At 41.6% G+C, this 18,298-nt stretch overlaps 1 protein-coding gene across 1 annotated transcript; it reads left to right on the top strand.

Moving 5' to 3' along the window:
* The first annotated feature begins 5,845 nt into the window (after positions 1-5,845).
* Positions 5,846-18,192, top strand: LOC139648162 (myosin heavy chain, fast skeletal muscle-like). Its single transcript, XM_071524198.1, has 39 exons — positions 5,846-6,052; positions 6,135-6,278; positions 6,372-6,528; positions 6,622-6,649; positions 6,734-6,842; positions 6,946-7,038; positions 7,126-7,189; positions 7,271-7,369; positions 7,461-7,564; positions 7,686-7,824; positions 7,982-8,100; positions 8,553-8,702; positions 8,806-8,976; positions 9,066-9,366; positions 9,480-9,556; positions 9,652-9,739; positions 9,852-9,969; positions 10,056-10,179; positions 10,269-10,405; positions 11,774-12,029; positions 12,798-13,040; positions 13,126-13,302; positions 13,387-13,532; positions 13,657-13,747; positions 13,849-14,238; positions 14,574-14,700; positions 14,792-14,910; positions 14,992-15,188; positions 15,473-15,656; positions 15,748-15,913; positions 16,065-16,189; positions 16,342-16,650; positions 16,749-16,952; positions 17,059-17,184; positions 17,273-17,443; positions 17,529-17,633; positions 17,728-17,823; positions 17,946-18,077; positions 18,172-18,192. Exons 1-39 carry the CDS (start codon positions 5,846-5,848, stop codon positions 18,190-18,192), a joined length of 5,814 nt encoding a protein of 1,937 aa, XP_071380299.1.
* The last annotated feature ends 106 nt before the right edge of the window (positions 18,193-18,298 follow it).

Below are 18,298 nucleotides of genomic sequence, written 5' to 3'. Positions count from 1 at the left end.
TCCAAAGTGGCAGCCCATCTCCAAAGACACCTACTGGGGAAGCCTCGACCAGGAACTATACTGCGGTGTCTTCGCCGCCCGTGCAGTTCTTTCTTGCAGCATTTGCAGAGCACCATCTTATCCCGCCTCAGCTTGTACAATCCCCATCCATCGAAACACATCTCAAGTCAAAGAGCGACCTTCAGCTTTTACTTGTTTGCCATCAGCCACACCTCCACCCCTCATCACCCCCAAACCCAGCAAACAGAATCTTTCTGCCGTACTCCCCTTACCTACCAAGCAATGACTAGACATGTCTCCGTCAACCCCCATCAACATTCAAGCCTTGGAAAAAGCCCTCCACAGACATCCAGACCCAAGCTTTGTTCACTTTCTCATCAAAGGCTTTTCAGAGGGGTTCCACCCCGGGATCATATCCAAACCATCAGTCTCCTTCGAGTGCAAAAACCTCCAGTCCGCTCTAAATGATCCAGAGAGCGTCGACACACTGCTGGCCAAAGGGGTAAAGGAAGGTTTTATGATAGGCCCCTTTTCACAGCCACCATTTCTGAAATACCACTTTAGCCCTCTAGGTATAGCTACCAGGAAATAGTCAGGCAAGAAACGCATCATCATAGACCTCTCAGCTCCTCATGGCAGCCAAATCCCAAGCATCAACATCTTAATTTCCAGCAATGACTTCTCTTTACACTATTCTTCCATCAACCATGCCATTTCCGTCATCAAACTCGCCGGTAAAGGTGCCTGGCCTCCATATCTAGTTCACCTCCTGGATGACTTCCTCATCATATCCCCCCCAAGATCACCACCGGCAAATGGTCTAATCACACACACTTCAGTGTTTTCAGACCTCGGCGTCCCCCTTGCCGTAGAATGGAATTGGTAGGAATAACCCTTGTCGCTTCACTGCCAATCGAAAAGCTCAACCGAATCAACCTGCTAATTGATAACTTTCTCCTTGCCCCACACTGCACTAAACGGCAACTGCTTTCTCTCCTGGGCCATCTGAACTTTGCCATATGCATCCCGCAAGGCCATGCCTTCATCTCTCACTTACTATCACTCGCTTCAGCCGCCCTCTCACTCCTTGATACCATAGTCCTCAACAGTTCCAGCAAAGCAGAACTCTGCCTCTGGCATCACCTCCTCGCTAACTGGAACGGCATCACTTTCTTCTACGAAGACCACCTGACCCATCCTGATGACACCCAGCTTTACACAGATGCTGCCCCCTCTGTCGGTTTTGGGGGTTTCTATGGAGGAAGATGGTTCTCCGCCGAATGGCCTCCTGAGTTCAACTTACTCTTCCTAGGCTCCCTGCGCCCATCTTCAGCACTGTATGAAATCTACCCCATCGTCATCGCCGTCCTCCTGTGGGGAAATGAATGGTCAAAAAAATCGATACTCATCTTCTCCGCTAACCTTGCCATGGTAGACATCATCAACAAAGGTCGAAGCAACTCCGCAGCCATCATGCCGTTCATGCGCCACCTTACCTGGTTGTCAGTCACGTTCCAATTCCTACTACGGGCCGAACACATTCAAGGCCATTCAAATTTGATTGCTGATTCTCTCTCTGGTTTCTCCTTCTAGAAATTCAGAGCCTTGGCCCCACATGCAGAGAGAGATCCAACTCCGATTCCACCATTTTCAGCCACAATATTCAACATTTAAACCCTACCGTCGCTGATCTCATCAACACTTCCCAAGTCGCCATCATCAATAGCATTCCGAATAGCATTCCCCTAACTGCCGACCTACTTTCCTGCTGCATCAGCACTCTCCGTTCCGGTTACTCCTCCCCTCATGTGGCACGCACACTGGAATCCATGTTCCTGCTCTCATTCTTCGGGTTCCTTCGGTGCTCCAAATTCACCTCCTCGTCCAACGATTTTGATCCGTCTCACCACCCCTGCATTTCTGACCTATCCATAATCTCAGAAGATTGCCTGGCTTTCCTTCTCAAATGAAGAAAAACCAATCAACTCGGCAACCCAACTCCCATCTTTTACTTCAGACTCAACTCATACCTAAGCCCGTACGAACCTCTGATAAACCACATTCGAATCTCACAAGCTCAGAACGCCTCCCCTTCTGACCCGTTATTCATAACGGAGTACGGCCATGTGGCTACCCATTTCTGGTTTCACTCCCACCTTCGCCACATCCTCTCCATGTCTGGAGTCTCCCCTAACTTGTTCTCCGGTCACTCCATCCGTATCGGTGCCGCAACAATGGCATCACGTCAAGGAGTCCCCGATCACTTGATCAAAATCATGGGTCGTTGGGCATCCCAGGCCTATCAGCTTTACGTCTGCTCAGATCTCACAGTCATCTCTTTTCCCCTAGGAAGGTTTTGGGGGTCTGCTGCCGTGCCCGGGAGCAAGGGCAGATCCGTCGCCGAAACCTTCCCCACACCGCAGACATCTCTCCATCCTCCATTCATCGCAGTCTCCTCTTCATCATTCATATCTGTTACATAAACATCCTCATTTGCATTCAATTGATGGTGTGGTCCTTGGCTCGTGAATTGGAGCTATATTAGCTGAGGTTCGGTAGCAGGTCCACACCTGAATCACTCCCCTTCCTGTCGTTTCCCTGTAAAGGCCTACCTGCCCAGCATACCTGTTCGTTCTCGTTTACGCTCTCGCTCTCCCTCTCTCTCCACTCCTCCTCTCTACTACAGGGCCCCCTGGGGGTCTGCTGCTGTGCCCGGGAGCAAGGGCGGATCCGTCGCCGAAACCTTCCCCACACTGCAGATGATTTGCCTACATCTCTCCATCCTCCATTCATCGCAGTCTCCTCTTCATCATTCATATCTGTTAAACATCCTCATTTGCATTCAATTGATGGTGTGGTCCTTGGCTCGTGAATAACTATGTATCAATCTATCTCTGTATCTCTTTGTAGCCTAGTTTGTTTCACTCCGATTAACGGCATGCAGTTCATATTTAGACCGGTAGATGTCGGTATAGGTCTTTTAATAACTTACCTTAGGCTTGTGGGTCTAACTCATGGAATAGGGAATGAAACGAGCTGCTGGTTTCTTGGTTAGCAAGCCAGCTGTGCACCTACATGGACTTCCTTCGCCTCTTTTTTTTTGTCTGTATCATCCATCATGGCAGCCAAAACCAGGGCACAGAGCATTCTTTTCTTACTTGATACCATTTGGAAACTTGGTCAACTCCGTTTTAGACTACCAGCTTATTATACTGTAGGCTATAAGCTAATATCTCAAATATGAGGAGAAAATGATAATCAAACATAAGTTCTATATTACGTATATTGTTTTCATTAATCTCATTGGTTGTTGCATGTAGTGTAGTTTTGATTGCATTTGAAATGCTTTGTTAAGTGTTAAGTTGCATGAACCTCATGCAACTCGCAACTCACCAATGCAACCAAGTTGCGTGAATAGTTTCACCATGTAACGGCGGCCTTAGACTTGCAAAATCAACATCATAAATTCTTCTACCAATAAAATATTGAAGCAGCACTTTCTCAGACTTACACTGTACAAACAACTGCAAGTGAAAGGATCAAGTGATATTGTCAGCTAAAAACTTTCCAGACAGTGGACTTTTTGGGATCTAAAATTTAACTCTAGTAATTTACAAGATTTAGTTGTAATCATTTAAAATTGAATGAGAATAACACAAATTAGAAAACTGTTCCTAGATCATACCTCTGGAAACCGCCCTCCCCGCTTTCACCGTGTAGTTAATTCCTTCCAAAATTAACCAGAGGAAACATGCTAGCTGGGCAAGCCGGCAAGTCAAGTAACCTGCTGCGATGCACAGACAGACGTAGCTTTGGTGAACAGAAGAGGTTGGTGATGCCAAATGAGAAAAAAACAGTTTTTGAAAATCAATATCAAGTTGTTTGGTAGTATTGACATCTCCAGATTGCTTTCCACAAACTTATTAGTTGTAGCTAAAAACTTTCTAGCTAACATTGTCTAGCTGGTTGATGACTAGATTAGCAGACTAACTTTACCACTTTACCAAATACAGCAGTGATGAGCACTGAGCAGCCCTTGATATAAGTTAGTGAAATAGCTCATTCCCGCTCTCAGTTCTCAATTATGCAAACTGTTTCCTACAAGCACCACAGTCTGTACAGTAAGATGCTGAAATACATTTGATGTTTCAGGTGCTGATGATGATGATTCAAGACAGAATTTCATATTTTTTACTGCAAGAAGCCGATTGATCCAGCAATACAGGAGGTTCAGTTGGGAGGAAATGTAAGTTATAGCAAGGTACTCTCTCTCTCTCTCTCTCTCTCTCTCTCTCTCTCTCTCTCTCTCTCTCTCTCTCTCTCTCTCTCCCTCTCTCTCTCTGTGGTAGTGGCTGGCTGGCTGGCTGGGTCCGGTAGTCCACCACAAATAAATCTTGAACACTGGTGTGTGTGTATGGGTACCTTCTATAAATCTTTCCCTCTTTCTCAAATCAGTAGGTTTGACACAGTTAATGTTATAAGATGTTGATACAGTAGTTAATGTGAAGCAGTTATTAAAGATTGTTAGATGGGCTGCTCACAAAATCAGGTAATACCTCTCTGTACAAGCTGTTGGGCTATTGATGATCTCACACGTAAGAGGCACTGCTATTACTTTTAGCACAGTATTGTTGAGATAGGAATTCACTTTCGACTTGTGGCTTTTTATTTAGTTGAATGTCACCGTGGCCACAAAGTTGTGATGCATGATGCCCCTGCTGCTATCAAGCCAAAAAAGGAATTTGAGTCTGTGTCTGTAGGGTCAGTTTCAAGTGATTATAGCTTGTGTGTGTTAATAGATCAGATGTATTTCTTACAGTTTACCATCACTAATGCTGAATTGTTTTTTTTTAATCTTCCTTATGAAATGATTGAAGAACATTACTAGAAAAATACTTCAAAAATACATTTCATATTCTTCTTTTTTTTTTTTTACTAAAAACAATTTACACAATTTGCAGAAAAGGATAATTAAAATAATTCGTGTAATTTGTATGCTTTTAATAGAACTGCTAATTTACTGATAGGACAGAGTGTGTCAAAAAGCCTTAAATAATAGTTATTTATTCTATTTTAAAGTAAGCATTATCCCAAATTCAGAAGGTGGCTTCACTACTTGAAACCTGAAACATAAAAAGATTTATGTGCAAGGAACAAGTGTTTCAACTGATATATACCTTGGCTGTCATCTTCACCACATTTGGCATGTTACCCATTTAACTTCTGCTTTGCTGGCAAAACAAATCCAATAAAAGCAGTCCAAGAGGAGCCTGTGTGTGTGTGTGGTAGCAGACCTGTGAAGTTCCAGCTTGTGGTGAGATTCTCTACAATGCTTTATACAATATGATTTGTTCCACTTTTGTGAAATGAGTTTACAGTATAACGTGTAGGAATTGCAAAAGATTATTAAACAATGAATCTATGCTATTTTTTTTCTAAATATAACATGTTTTCAACAGGATTGTGGAATATACTTTACTTTTGACTGAGATAAAGGGTCAGGTAAGAACAACACATTTTTTTTAATATATACTGTGTAGAAATATTTTTATGCTAGTTCTGTTATGTTTGTCCTAGTTGATTTTCATCCATTTTGGACAAAATTCAGTCATAGGCTACATTTTGAAGTCATTTACCAGCCCAGCCTAAAAAGGGACTACAAATGAGCTAATCAACTATGTTGAAGACCAACTGGGATGATGGATGGACATGGTATAGTGGTGGATGTATTTACTTGTTTAGATGAACTGTATTAGGTGATGAGGTGATGGTCCACCACATGAACTTGGCACATGGGTCTGATTATACTTCATTTGGAATTACCATACAGAAGTAAGCCGCCACCATGAGTACGGACGCGGAGATGGCCATTTATGGCAAGGCCGCCATTTACCTTCGTAAACCAGAGATGGAGAGGATTGAGGCTCAAAACAAACCCTTTGATGCCAAAAGTGCTGCCTATGTGGCCGATGCTAAGGAGCTGTACCTTAAATGTACAATCCTGAAGAAAGACGGTGGCAAAGTCACCGTGAAAGTCCTTGACACCCAGGAGGTAGGCTGAAGTTTCATGAAACTCTCGACAGTGCAACTTGCAGTTGGAATTTCAACACTAACATTGTGTTTCAATATTTCAGGAGAGGACAGTTAAGGAGGATGATGTCACCCCTATGAACCCTCCCAAGTATGACAAAATTGAGGACATGGCCATGATGACCCATCTCAATGAAGCCTCTGTGCTGTATAATCTCAAAGAGCGTTATGCAGCATGGATGATCTATGTAAGATATTCTGCCTATGGAGTAAAGTATAATTTGTGCATGGACTCATATATAACATACTGTAAGTGATCACATCTCTCTCATCCCCCTCAGACCTACTCTGGGCTGTTCTGTGCCACTGTGAACCCCTACAAGTGGCTCCCAGTGTACGATCCTGAGGTTGTAAGTGCTTACAGAGGCAAAAAGCGTATGGAGGCCCCACCCCACATCTTCTCTGTCTCTGACAATGCCTTCCAAAACATGCTTACTGGTATGTCCTTGTCAAGAAAATGTATAAATTGTCAGTCAACTGGGTTTATGTTACATAGATGAGAAATATATTTCTTAATTTTTCCTTTTACAGATAGGGAGAACCAGTCTGTCTTGATCACGTAAGTTCCCCATCTGATAATCTTCTTTACCATTAATATAATACAATTCTTTGACTGAATTTCTTCAAATCTATCTATACCCAGTGGAGAATCTGGTGCTGGAAAGACTGTGAACACAAAGCGTGTCATCCAGTACTTTGCAACAATCTCAGTGGGTGGAGACAAGAAGAAGGAGCAAGCAGGAAAGATACAGGTATACTGTCAAGCTAAATTTCTGAGAACACGGAAGGTATTTGTGAAAATAAAAAATAGAAATTTGCACATATCAATGTTAAAATCTAAAACTTGAACTACAGGGGTCACTGGAGGATCAGATTATTGCAGCCAATCCCTTGCTGGAGGCCTATGGTAATGCCAAGACTGTGAGGAATGACAACTCCTCTCGCTTTGTAAGTATGGAAGGATTTCAAACTGAGAAATATCTTGCATTATATATTGCCTATGCAGATGTGTTAAAAATATGGTATTCCAAACAGGGTAAATTCATCAGAATCCATTTTGGCACAACTGGTAAACTGTCTAGTGCTGATATTGAGACATGTAAGTATCAACTTCACATAGTAAATGAAATGACTGCCATTATCAGTGGTGTAGATTTTGAATCATGAACAATGCTTATAGATCTGCTGGAGAAGTCCAGAGTGACGTTCCAGCTTCCTGATGAGAGAGGCTACCACATCTTCTACCAGATGATGACCAACCACAAACCGGAGCTGATTGGTAAAATGAATAACTGATCGTGCTAACCCTAACGCAAACTGTTTACATAATCCATAATCACTCATTCCTTTAAACCTTTTTAAATCTCTAGAAATGACGCTCATCACCTCCAACCCCTATGACTTCCCCATGTGCAGTCAGGGTCAGATCACTGTGGCCAGCATTGATGACAAAGAGGAGTTGGTAGCCACTGATGTGAGTGATCTTCAGTTTTGACACATTTTCTGATGCTTTGTGCATTAAATACACCATCACTGTTCCTTATGAATTTTCTGAAGCGATTTTGACTCAGCATTGACACATCATTTGAATACAGACAGCTATTGATATTCTGGGCTTCACTGCTGATGAGAAGATGGCCATCTACAAGTTTACCGGTGCTGTGCTCCACCATGGTAGCATGAAGTTCAAGCAGAAGCAGCGTGAAGAGCAGGCTGAGCCAGACGGCACAGAGGGTGAGTATTAACTTCATCCCAAAGTGGATAAGTCTGAATAGCTTTGGAATTAAGTTAGTAAATTTTTCATCACATCAGTTAAGTTTGTATTTTCTGTTATATTGTCTTTTACAGTCATTGTCACATATCTCCAATGTATTTCATGTGAATCTTTCAGATGCTGACAAGGTTGGCTACCTGCTGGGTCTGAACTCAGCTGACATGCTGAAGGCTCTGTGCTACCCCAGAGTGAAGGTCGGAAATGAGTTTGTCACCAAGGGACAGACTGTACCTCAGGTGAGCAAGATACATCATTCTCTTGTTTCTTTACACAACTTCTTTATATTAAAAACAGATAAGTCACACCCTTACATCTTGAATAATTTAGTAGATAAATTGTTACAAATCATACTAACACAGTTTAGGATTCCTCATTAGGCAGGTCATTAATACAACATTTTTAATTAATCCAAGTGGAATAACGGATTCTTATTTTGTAATGATTGTTTGTGAGGACATTTTTGTTAGCTGTAAAAAACTGTCTCCAATTAAGAAAAAAACTCACTTAGGAATACACTGCTAAATTATGTAATATATCTACCCTTTTAGCATTGGAAAATCAAACATATAAATTTGTATATTCTGCCATACTTTATTACACACACTTGAAGGGGCTTGAATTACAAATAATTCTGAACATTGCTCAGGTTACACTAAAATGAATTCACTGTAATGTCTATTTTCTTCAGGTCATGAACTCAGTGAGCGCCCTGGCTAAGTCCATCTATGAGAAGATGTTCTTGTGGATGGTCATCCGCATCAACCAGATGCTGGACACCAAGCAGTCAAGGCAGTTCTTCATTGGTGTGCTGGACATTGCTGGTTTTGAAATCTTTGATGTAAGTATGCATTCATGGTAATGAATTGACAAGATCATTTTATTTCATATATTTTTTTAACAGTGTTTGTATTATATTTGGTTAATCCTTTGTCCACTAACAGTTCAACAGCATGGAGCAGCTGTGTATCAACTTCACCAATGAGAAACTGCAACAGTTCTTCAACCACCACATGTTTGTCCTGGAGCAAGAGGAGTACAAGAAGGAGGGCATCATCTGGGAGTTCATTGACTTCGGCATGGACTTGGCTGCCTGCATTGAGCTTATTGAAAAGGTACACAATAATGTTGTGACTATGTAATTATTGTTTGAATGATACAACAAGGCCTTTTCATGATGTATCTCTTTGCACCTTTTATACAGCCCATGGGCATCTTCTCCATCCTTGAAGAGGAGTGCATGTTCCCCAAGGCTTCAGATACGACCTTCAAGAACAAACTGTATGACCAGCATCTTGGTAAAAACAGAGCATTTGAGAAGCCAAAGCCTGGCAAAGGCAAGGCTGAGGCCCACTTCTCCCTGGTGCACTATGCTGGAACAGTGGACTACAATATCTGTGGCTGGCTGGACAAGAACAAGGATCCCCTGAACGAGTCTGTTATACAGCTGTACCAGAAGTCCTCAGTTAAGCTGCTGCCTGTCCTGTATCCCCCTGTTGTTGAAGGTGTGATATACCTTTGAAAAAACTGAAATCATTTTTCTGCAATACAGATTTTTTTCATCATGTGTTGATCTAAAGTTTTCCTCTCTGCCTTAAAATTATCAATTGAAAAACAGAGTCTGGTGGTGGTGGCGGCAAGAAGGGAGGCAAGAAGAAGGGTGGTTCCATGCAGACTGTGTCTTCACAGTTCAGGGTAAGGTTTAAGAACAACATCAAGTCTCAGTTTGGAGTTATACTCAAATGTATTGATTTTCACAAAGAACATTTGGTTTCATCTTGTATCTCTAGGAGAACTTGGGCAAGCTGATGACAAACTTGAGGAGCACCCATCCCCACTTTGTGCGTTGTCTCATTCCCAATGAGTCTAAGACTCCAGGTACACTGTCAGCTGACACGATCTTTCTAGTGTCTGATCGTAATAGTCATTTAGTGAATCATTGTGATTGGGATTCATTACTTTGTCAAAATTAACACAACTTTTTTTATAGGTCTTATGGAGAATTTCCTGGTCATCCACCAGCTGAGGTGTAACGGTGTACTGGAGGGTATCAGAATCTGCAGAAAGGGCTTCCCCAGCAGAATCCTCTATGGTGATTTCAAGCAGAGGTATTGTTGTATGTTTTATAAGGGATTTTTGATGCAAGAAATGAGGAGAAAGTGCTCACCATGAATACAATCTCTCTTTCAAAAAGGTACAAAGTGCTGAATGCCAGTGTCATCCCTGAGGGCCAGTTCATTGACAACAAGAAGGCCTCAGAAAAGCTGCTTGGATCAATCGATGTTGATCATGACCAATACAGATTTGGGCACACTAAGGTAAACACATTGCTTACCTTATTTAACTTTGTTGTAGTGAACACCTCAATCAATCAACAATAATGGCATATTTTATCTACTGTATTCAGGTATTCTTCAAAGCTGGTCTGCTGGGTACCCTTGAGGAGATGAGAGATGATAAGCTTGCTTCTCTGGTCACCATGACTCAGGCTCTCTGCCGTGCTTACCTCATGAGGAAGGAGTTTGTGAAGATGACGGCAACGAGGCATGTTGAAAACAGCCATTCTAAATAAATATTTCTGTCATTAGTGTTGTAGTACTCGAGATCGGTCTTGGTCTCGAGACCGGTCTTAAGACCACATTTTGATGGTCTCAGTCTTGTCTCGGAATCGACTGCATTTTTACTCAGTCTTGACTCGGTCTTGGACAAAGAGGACTCGGAATTTTATTTCAAGACCAGTCGAGACCACAATTGCAGTAACATCATTACCTGCCGGTGCATTGTCTGATTTATTTATTGTTTACTGTGATTGGATGTAAAACTTCCCCCTTCAAATTGCAACCAATAACTTTGCTTATTTTAAGTTTGAAAGTTTATTAACCATTAACCGCTGCCACCCTCACCCCCCTCTGAGCTGAGAAAGAGAACGCAGGATACAGGGGAAGAGAGCACCATGTGTGGCTGAAGAGGAGAGAATGAGATAATACAATTTGCCTACAGAAATCACAGAGTTTTGCAAAACAATTTCTAAGAACAAGCACAGATTCTATACAGGCCCATGGCCCACTCAGTTCAGTTCAATTCAGTGCACTGCATTTAAGCATTGCAACACAGTTATTGGTTAAATTATAATTTCACTAACGTTACTTAAATTCCACAAGGTAATAACGTTACCGTTAAAGTCTGTAGTGCTGCAGAAGACGTGTTATCAGGTTACTGTGTATACCGTTACTAACACAGGCGAGTAAATTGTGGAATTTTAAGTTTCACTTTTGTCTGCACAATGGGGCTCTGGCAGATTGAGTAGGGGAGGGCAAGTTCTCACATTGGTCAAAGTCAAAACACTATAACGAAAACAATTTGTAGCCTATACATGACAGTAAATTAGGAAAATCTTATCTCTAAAATCTTTTGTTTCTTCTCGTTTCATGAACCAAATAATTATACATTGTGACACATAAAAGCAAGGGTCAGCTATAACCTGATAATAATTTTTAATGTTTTAGTGAAGCTATGTGCTCAGGGTGTTTTAACACTTTTCTTTCATTCTGCCCACTGTGTTGAGCCTTTTGTCCATTTGTATTTTACTTAAATTCCTAAATAATGCTTTCTCACTTTTTGAATTTTAGCAGAGAAATGGTGTAAATGTTGAGCCATCACTCTGATTACATGGTCTTGAAAATGGACTTGCATTGGTCTGCTCTAGGTCTTAACTCGGTCTCGCCCCCCTTCGGTCTTGGCCTTGACTCGGTCTCGCCCCCCTCAAAGTCTTGGTCTTGACTCGGACTTGATATGCTCTGGTCTTAGTCTTGACTCGGTCTTGGTTTAGGTGGTCTCGACTACAACACTATCTGTCATATACCACCCAATCCAAAAGTGACATTATCCATGACAGCAAATTTTTTTCCATAGGGATGCCGTTTACACCATCCAGTACAACGTCCGCTCATTCATGAATGTCAAACACTGGCCATGGATGAAGGTGTACTACAAGATCAAGCCTCTTCTGAAGAGTGCTGAAACTGAGAAGGAGCTGGCCGAGATGAAGGAGAATTACGAGAAGATGAAAACAGACCTGGCCACGGCCCTGGCTAAGAAGAAGGAACTAGAGGAGAAGATGGTGTCTCTTCTGCAGGAGAAGAATGATCTGCAGCTGCAAGTGGCATCTGTGAGTAGACTTCACTAGCCAGCTTGGTAACAGTAACTATCCATAATAATTTGGTAATTCATCACTATTTAACATTAGTTAAGTATTATTTTCTTGTGAACTATCAAAGAATCAATTTTTTGGGCTTTTAAGGGTTTACTAACGATTATGCTGTAAATTATTTCATTTGAGGAAGCAGGGTTATGTACTTACATCACTAAAAAGCACTGACATAGATTGGTTTATAAAGTTAAACTTTATAAAAGCGACCCAAAAAAGAAAAAAACTCTTTACAAAAAACTTTTACCAAAACCATTTACATCAGTTGCATATTTTTCATAGCAACCCAAAAAAGTCTTGTGATGTTTACAAGTCATTTATTATACTTTTAATAAATATTATAAACATTAGTTGCTGTGTAATAGCCACCCAAACAATGTTTAGTATTGCTTTAAAAAAATTTTAATCATTAACCAATACTTAATGCTGAATTTAAATTTCTTAACTGAGATACCACAATGTTAATAAATGGTTAACTAATGTAATCAGAAGCCACAGTTATAATCTGTTATCAGTTACCATGCAATATATAAATGATTAACTTCATTTTTATTGCATTAGTTAATCTTCAAATAACATTATTAGCATTCACTAAACCTTAGTAACTTTGTAAGACGAAAGTGTTAATTTTTTTTTAAGTATGACTAATATAAAGGGTTAGTTTTATTTGTCATGTCTTGTCCAGAATATGTTAACATGTTACTTCCTTTTTGTTTCATTGTGAACTAGGAATCAGAGAATCTGTCAGATGCTGAGGAGAGATGCGAGGGACTTATCAAGAGTAAGATCCAGCTGGAGGCCAAACTCAAAGAGACAACTGAGAGACTGGAGGATGAGGAGGAAATCAATGCTGAGCTAACTGCCAAAAAGAGGAAACTGGAGGATGAATGCTCTGAGCTCAAGAAGGACATTGATGACCTGGAGCTTACCTTGGCCAAAGTGGAGAAGGAGAAGCATGCCACTGAGAACAAGGTTCATGAATATTCACACTAGCTAGTAAAACAAATAACTTTAGAATAATCACCCATTTCAAACAAAATATTTCTTGCAATTTTAGGTGAAGAACCTGACAGAGGAGATGGCCTCTCAGGATGAGAGTATTGCTAAGCTGACCAAGGAGAAGAAAGCCCTTCAAGAAGCACATCAGCAGACTCTTGATGACCTGCAGGCAGAGGAAGACAAAGTCAACACTCTGACCAAGGCCAAGACCAAGCTTGAGCAGCAAGTGGACGATGTGAGTTTATGAAGTCAGTATGATTAGCAAAAAAGATAGGTTTGCTCTTGAACTTGATAATTAAAAGCCTGTATTAATGTGCAGCTTGAAGGTTCCCTGGAGCAAGAGAAGAAGCTTCGTATGGACCTTGAGAGAGCCAAGAGGAAGCTTGAGGGTGATCTGAAACTGGCCCAGGAATCCATCATGGATCTTGAGAATGATAAGCAGCAGTCTGAGGAGAAAATTAAGAAGTAAAATTCATTTTATTTTTCATTTCATTTGCTCATGACAGACCCAAACACATGCGTTTGATGATCTGGTAGATTGGATGGATGGTATGTTAGTAACTACTCTCTTTATCTACAATTCTCACAGGAAAGACTTTGAAACCAGCCAGCTCCTCAGTAAGATTGAGGATGAACAGTCCTTGGGTGCTCAGCTTCAGAAGAAAATCAAGGAGCTTCAGGTGACACAATTACTACATAATATTTCTGTATTTTTACATTTCTTTCATGGCTTTTTTTAAAGGGAACATTTACTGCAAATGATCATATTTACGTTCAATAGGCCAGAATTGAGGAACTGGAGGAAGAAATTGAAGCTGAGCGTGCTGCTCGCGCCAAGGTTGAGAAGCAGAGAGCTGACCTCTCCAGGGAACTTGAGGAGATTAGTGAGAGACTTGAGGAGGCTGGTGGAGCCACTGCTGCTCAGATTGAGATGAACAAGAAGCGTGAGGCAGAGTTCCAGAAGCTGCGTCGTGACCTTGAGGAGTCCACCCTACAGCATGAAGCCACCGCTGCTGCTCTCCGCAAGAAGCAGGCCGACAGTGTTGCAGAGCTGGGAGAACAGATCGACAACCTCCAGCGTGTCAAGCAGAAGCTTGAGAAGGAGAAGAGTGAATACAAGATGGAGATCGATGACCTTTCCAGCAACATGGAAGCTGTTGCAAAAACAAAGGTATATATATATATATATATTTTTTTTTTAAAAATATTTGTTACATGGGGTCCCCCGGTGGCTCACCAAGTACAGCGCGTACCATATATGGCTCATTCCTTCCCGCAGCGACCCGGGTTTGAATCCGGCCCACGATCATTTGCTGCATGTCCTCCCCTCTCTCTCTCCCATAGCTTCCCGTCTCTCTCTCACACAATCTCTGTCAAATAAAGCATAAAATGCCTAAAATAAATCTTAAAAAAAATAAATATTTGTAACATTAAAAATCTAATCTCAGATCCTGCAATAAAGTACATGCTGAATACATTGAAATTGTATTGTTTTATTGTTTTTAGGGAAACCTGGAGAAGATGTGCCGAACTCTTGAGGATCAACTCAGTGAAATCAAGACCAAGAATGATGAAAATCTCCGTCAGATGAATGACTTAAGTGCACAGAAAGCACGTCTCCTGACAGAAAATGGTATGTATAGTTCCCCATTCAAACAGGGTGTTCTGCTGTGTGTATTTTCAGATATACTGAGCATACAAAACTGATGCAATATTTCAATTAGGCGAGTTTGGTCGTCAGATTGAAGAGAAAGAAGCTCTTGTCTCCCAACTGACCAGAGGCAAGCAGGCCTTCACACAGCAGATTGAGGAGCTGAAGAGACAGATTGAGGAGGAGGTTAAGGTAAGAAACTATTGAGTGTCCATTGATCAAGTCTTGTTTGTATTGGAAATTTTGCACACTCAAAAGTCTTTAATTTAACAGGCCAAGAATGCCCTTGCCCATGGACTGCAATCGGCCCGCCATGACTGTGATCTTCTGAGGGAGCAGTTTGAGGAAGAGCAGGAGGCGAAGGCTGAGCTGCAACGTGGAATGTCCAAGGCCAACAGTGAAGTGGCCCAGTGGAGGACCAAGTATGAAACTGATGCCATCCAGCGCACTGAGGAGCTTGAGGAGGCCAAGTGAGTAAAATCCAAACCCACACTTCAATGCCCAGTTAAGAACTGGAGCATAGTGCTATTGGTGGCCATGCTTGTATATTTCAATTGTGTCAAATGTATCAAACATTTCAGTGGCTATTTATGTTTGCATAGATTTTAAATATTGGGGTAAAATGCTTTGCAATAGAATTTGAAAATGATTTTAAAATGATTTTGTTGATAGAGGCCTAGTCAGAAAATCAAGCAATAGGCTAAGGCTTCAATTACTTATTTTCATTGAGAGACAAATTACAAATATTCAACAGGAAAAAGCTTGCCCAGCGCCTTCAGGAGGCTGAGGAGCAGATTGAGGCTGTGAATTCCAAGTGTGCCTCTCTGGAGAAGACCAAACAGAGGCTCCAGGGTGAGGTAGAGGACCTCATGATTGATGTGGAGAGGGCCAATGGGCTGGCTGCCAACCTTGACAAGAAGCAGAGGAACTTTGACAAGGTAGCATTTTTTTCTTCTTGAAGTATAATCAGTTGTTTTTGTATTGATGAATATGAAACTATGTCGACTGTATGGGTTGCATCTTATTCAGGTCTTGGCAGAGTGGAAACAAAAGTATGAGGAGGGTCAGGCAGAGCTTGAAGGAGCTCAGAAAGAGGCTCGTTCTCTCAGCACTGAGCTGTTCAAGATGAAGAACTCCTATGAGGAAGCTCTGGATCAGCTGGAGACCCTGAAGCGCGAGAACAAGAACCTGCAACGTGAGTTTCTACCAGATAATGTTTGCATTTGCAGTTAGGTTGACTTGAAATGAGAACAGGCTGGATCAATATATATGTACATTAGTTTGAATTAACTATATAATCTACATTTCAAGATTTAACAATATTAAACACACAAATCTTTCTGCAGAGGAGATCTCAGACCTGACTGAACAGATTGGTGAGACTGGAAAGAGCATCCATGAGCTGGAGAAGTCCAAGAAGCAGGTGGAGACAGAGAAGGCTGAAATCCAGACAGCACTTGAGGAAGCTGAGGTACAACTTCTTCTATAGAGTTTAGTATTGCAATTGTTAATATGGGTATTTTCTACAAGAAATTTAAATAGTTAATCAAAAAATGGAAGACTGTCCAATTTAATATTCAAAGGGTAGGAATGGCTCTATTTTAATATTTTTTAAATTGTTAGGGAACACTGGAACATGAAGAATCCAAGATTCTGCGTGTCCAGCTGGAGCTCAACCAGGTTAAGGGTGAGGTTGACAGAAAGCTGGCAGAGAAAGATGAGGAGATGGAGCAGATCAAGAGGAACAGCCAGAGGGTGACTGACTCCATGCAGAGCACTCTTGACTCTGAGGTCAGGAGCAGGAATGATGCCCTGAGAATCAAGAAGAAGATGGAGGGAGACCTGAATGAGATGGAGATTCAGCTGAGTCATGCTAACCGCCAGGCTGCTGAAGCCCAGAAGCAGCTGAGGAATGTCCAGGGACAACTGAAGGTAGGACACACAGCAGTTGTGCAGACATACATAGACATTGTTAGTGTGGCCACATTCTGATATTTCTCTAAACCTTTTCTTGATATTTTTTGCATTAGGATGCACAATTGCACCTTGATGATGCTGTCAGAGCACAGGAAGACGTCAAGGAGCAGGCTGCCATGGTGGAGCGTAGGAACGGTCTCATGGTGGCTGAAATTGAAGAGCTTAGGGCTGCTCTAGAACAGACAGAGAGAGGCCGCAAAGTGGCTGAGCAAGAGCTGGTGGATGCTAGTGAGCGTGTTGGCCTTCTGCACTCTCAGGTAAACAAACAAAATAATTTCTTCACTAATTCTCAAATATATGCATTTTTAAAATAATATGTGTATATCATTATAGTCATGAGTGAACTGTTTTTTTCACTTCTAGAATACTAGCCTTCTCAACACAAAGAAGAAGCTGGAGACTGACCTGGTCCAGGTCCAGGGTGAAGTAGATGACACTGTTCAGGAAGCAAGGAATGCAGAGGAGAAGGCCAAGAAGGCCATCACTGATGTATGTTTAAATTGCGGTTGTTACTTTCTTCTTTTTACTCCAAGTAAGTACATGTTTTTATGACATTTCTAATACACATTTTTTCTAGGCTGCCATGATGGCTGAGGAGCTGAAGAAGGAGCAGGACACTAGCGCTCACCTGGAGAGGATGAAGAAGAACCTGGAGGTTACTGTCAAGGACCTGCAGCACCGCCTGGATGAAGCTGAGAACTTGGCCATGAAGGGTGGCAAGAAGCAGCTCCAGAAACTGGAGTCTAGAGTAAGAGAAATATGTTAGATTTGCATGGTTTATATAAGACTGTTTAAAAAAAAATGGATTCTTAATGTCTGATTCTTTTCTGAAGGTGCGTGAGCTGGAGGCAGAGGTTGAGGCAGAGCAGAGACGAGGAGGAGATGCTGTGAAGGGTGTCCGCAAATATGAGAGGAGAGTTAAGGAACTCACCTACCAGGTATAGTCTGACTTGCAGCTGATGCATCCATATCAGTCAAATATACATAGTTATTACTGAAGATATTTACACTTGCATATTTACTTTCTGTCAGACTGAAGAGGACAAGAAAAATGTTACTAGGCTACAGGATCTGGTAGACAAGCTGCAGCTCAAGGTGAAGGCCTACAAGAGGCAGGCTGAGGAAGCGGTAAGGGCAAAATATTAATCTTTTACATGTGTAACTACTAGATACTATACTAAATTTCAATCAAAGTACACCTATAGTCATTTCAGAGATTTAAACACTTAGCTATCTCTATGGCATTCCAGGAGGAGCAAGCCAACGTTCATCTGTCCAAGTGCAGGAAGGTTCAGCATGAGCTGGAGGAGGCTGAGGAGCGTGCTGACATTGCTGAGTCCCAGGTCAACAAACTGAGAGCTAAGAGCCGTGACTCTGGCAAGGTAAGTGAGGCCATACAACAAATAAACAATTTATGAAAATAAAACATTGAATTGATACTTAGTTTAAAATGAATATTTTGTCTTTCTTTTACAGGGAAAAGAGGCAGCTGAGTAAAACACACTAAGTCTGTTTCTCGTCATATAATATGATGGGTATATCAAGGATACTTTTTATTGTTCAATAAAAGTATATATGGTTTACTTTCAATCACTCTTTCATT

This window comes from Centroberyx affinis, unplaced genomic scaffold, assembly GCF_046629955.1.
Source record: "Centroberyx affinis isolate AG114_WGS23_722 - 3 ecotype Tasmania unplaced genomic scaffold, CSIRO-AGI_Caff_v1 ptg001165l_1, whole genome shotgun sequence".
NCBI lineage: Eukaryota > Metazoa > Chordata > Actinopteri > Beryciformes > Berycidae > Centroberyx > Centroberyx affinis.
Note: the sequence above shows the minus strand (reverse complement) of the source record. Positions and strands in the feature narration are given on the sequence as shown.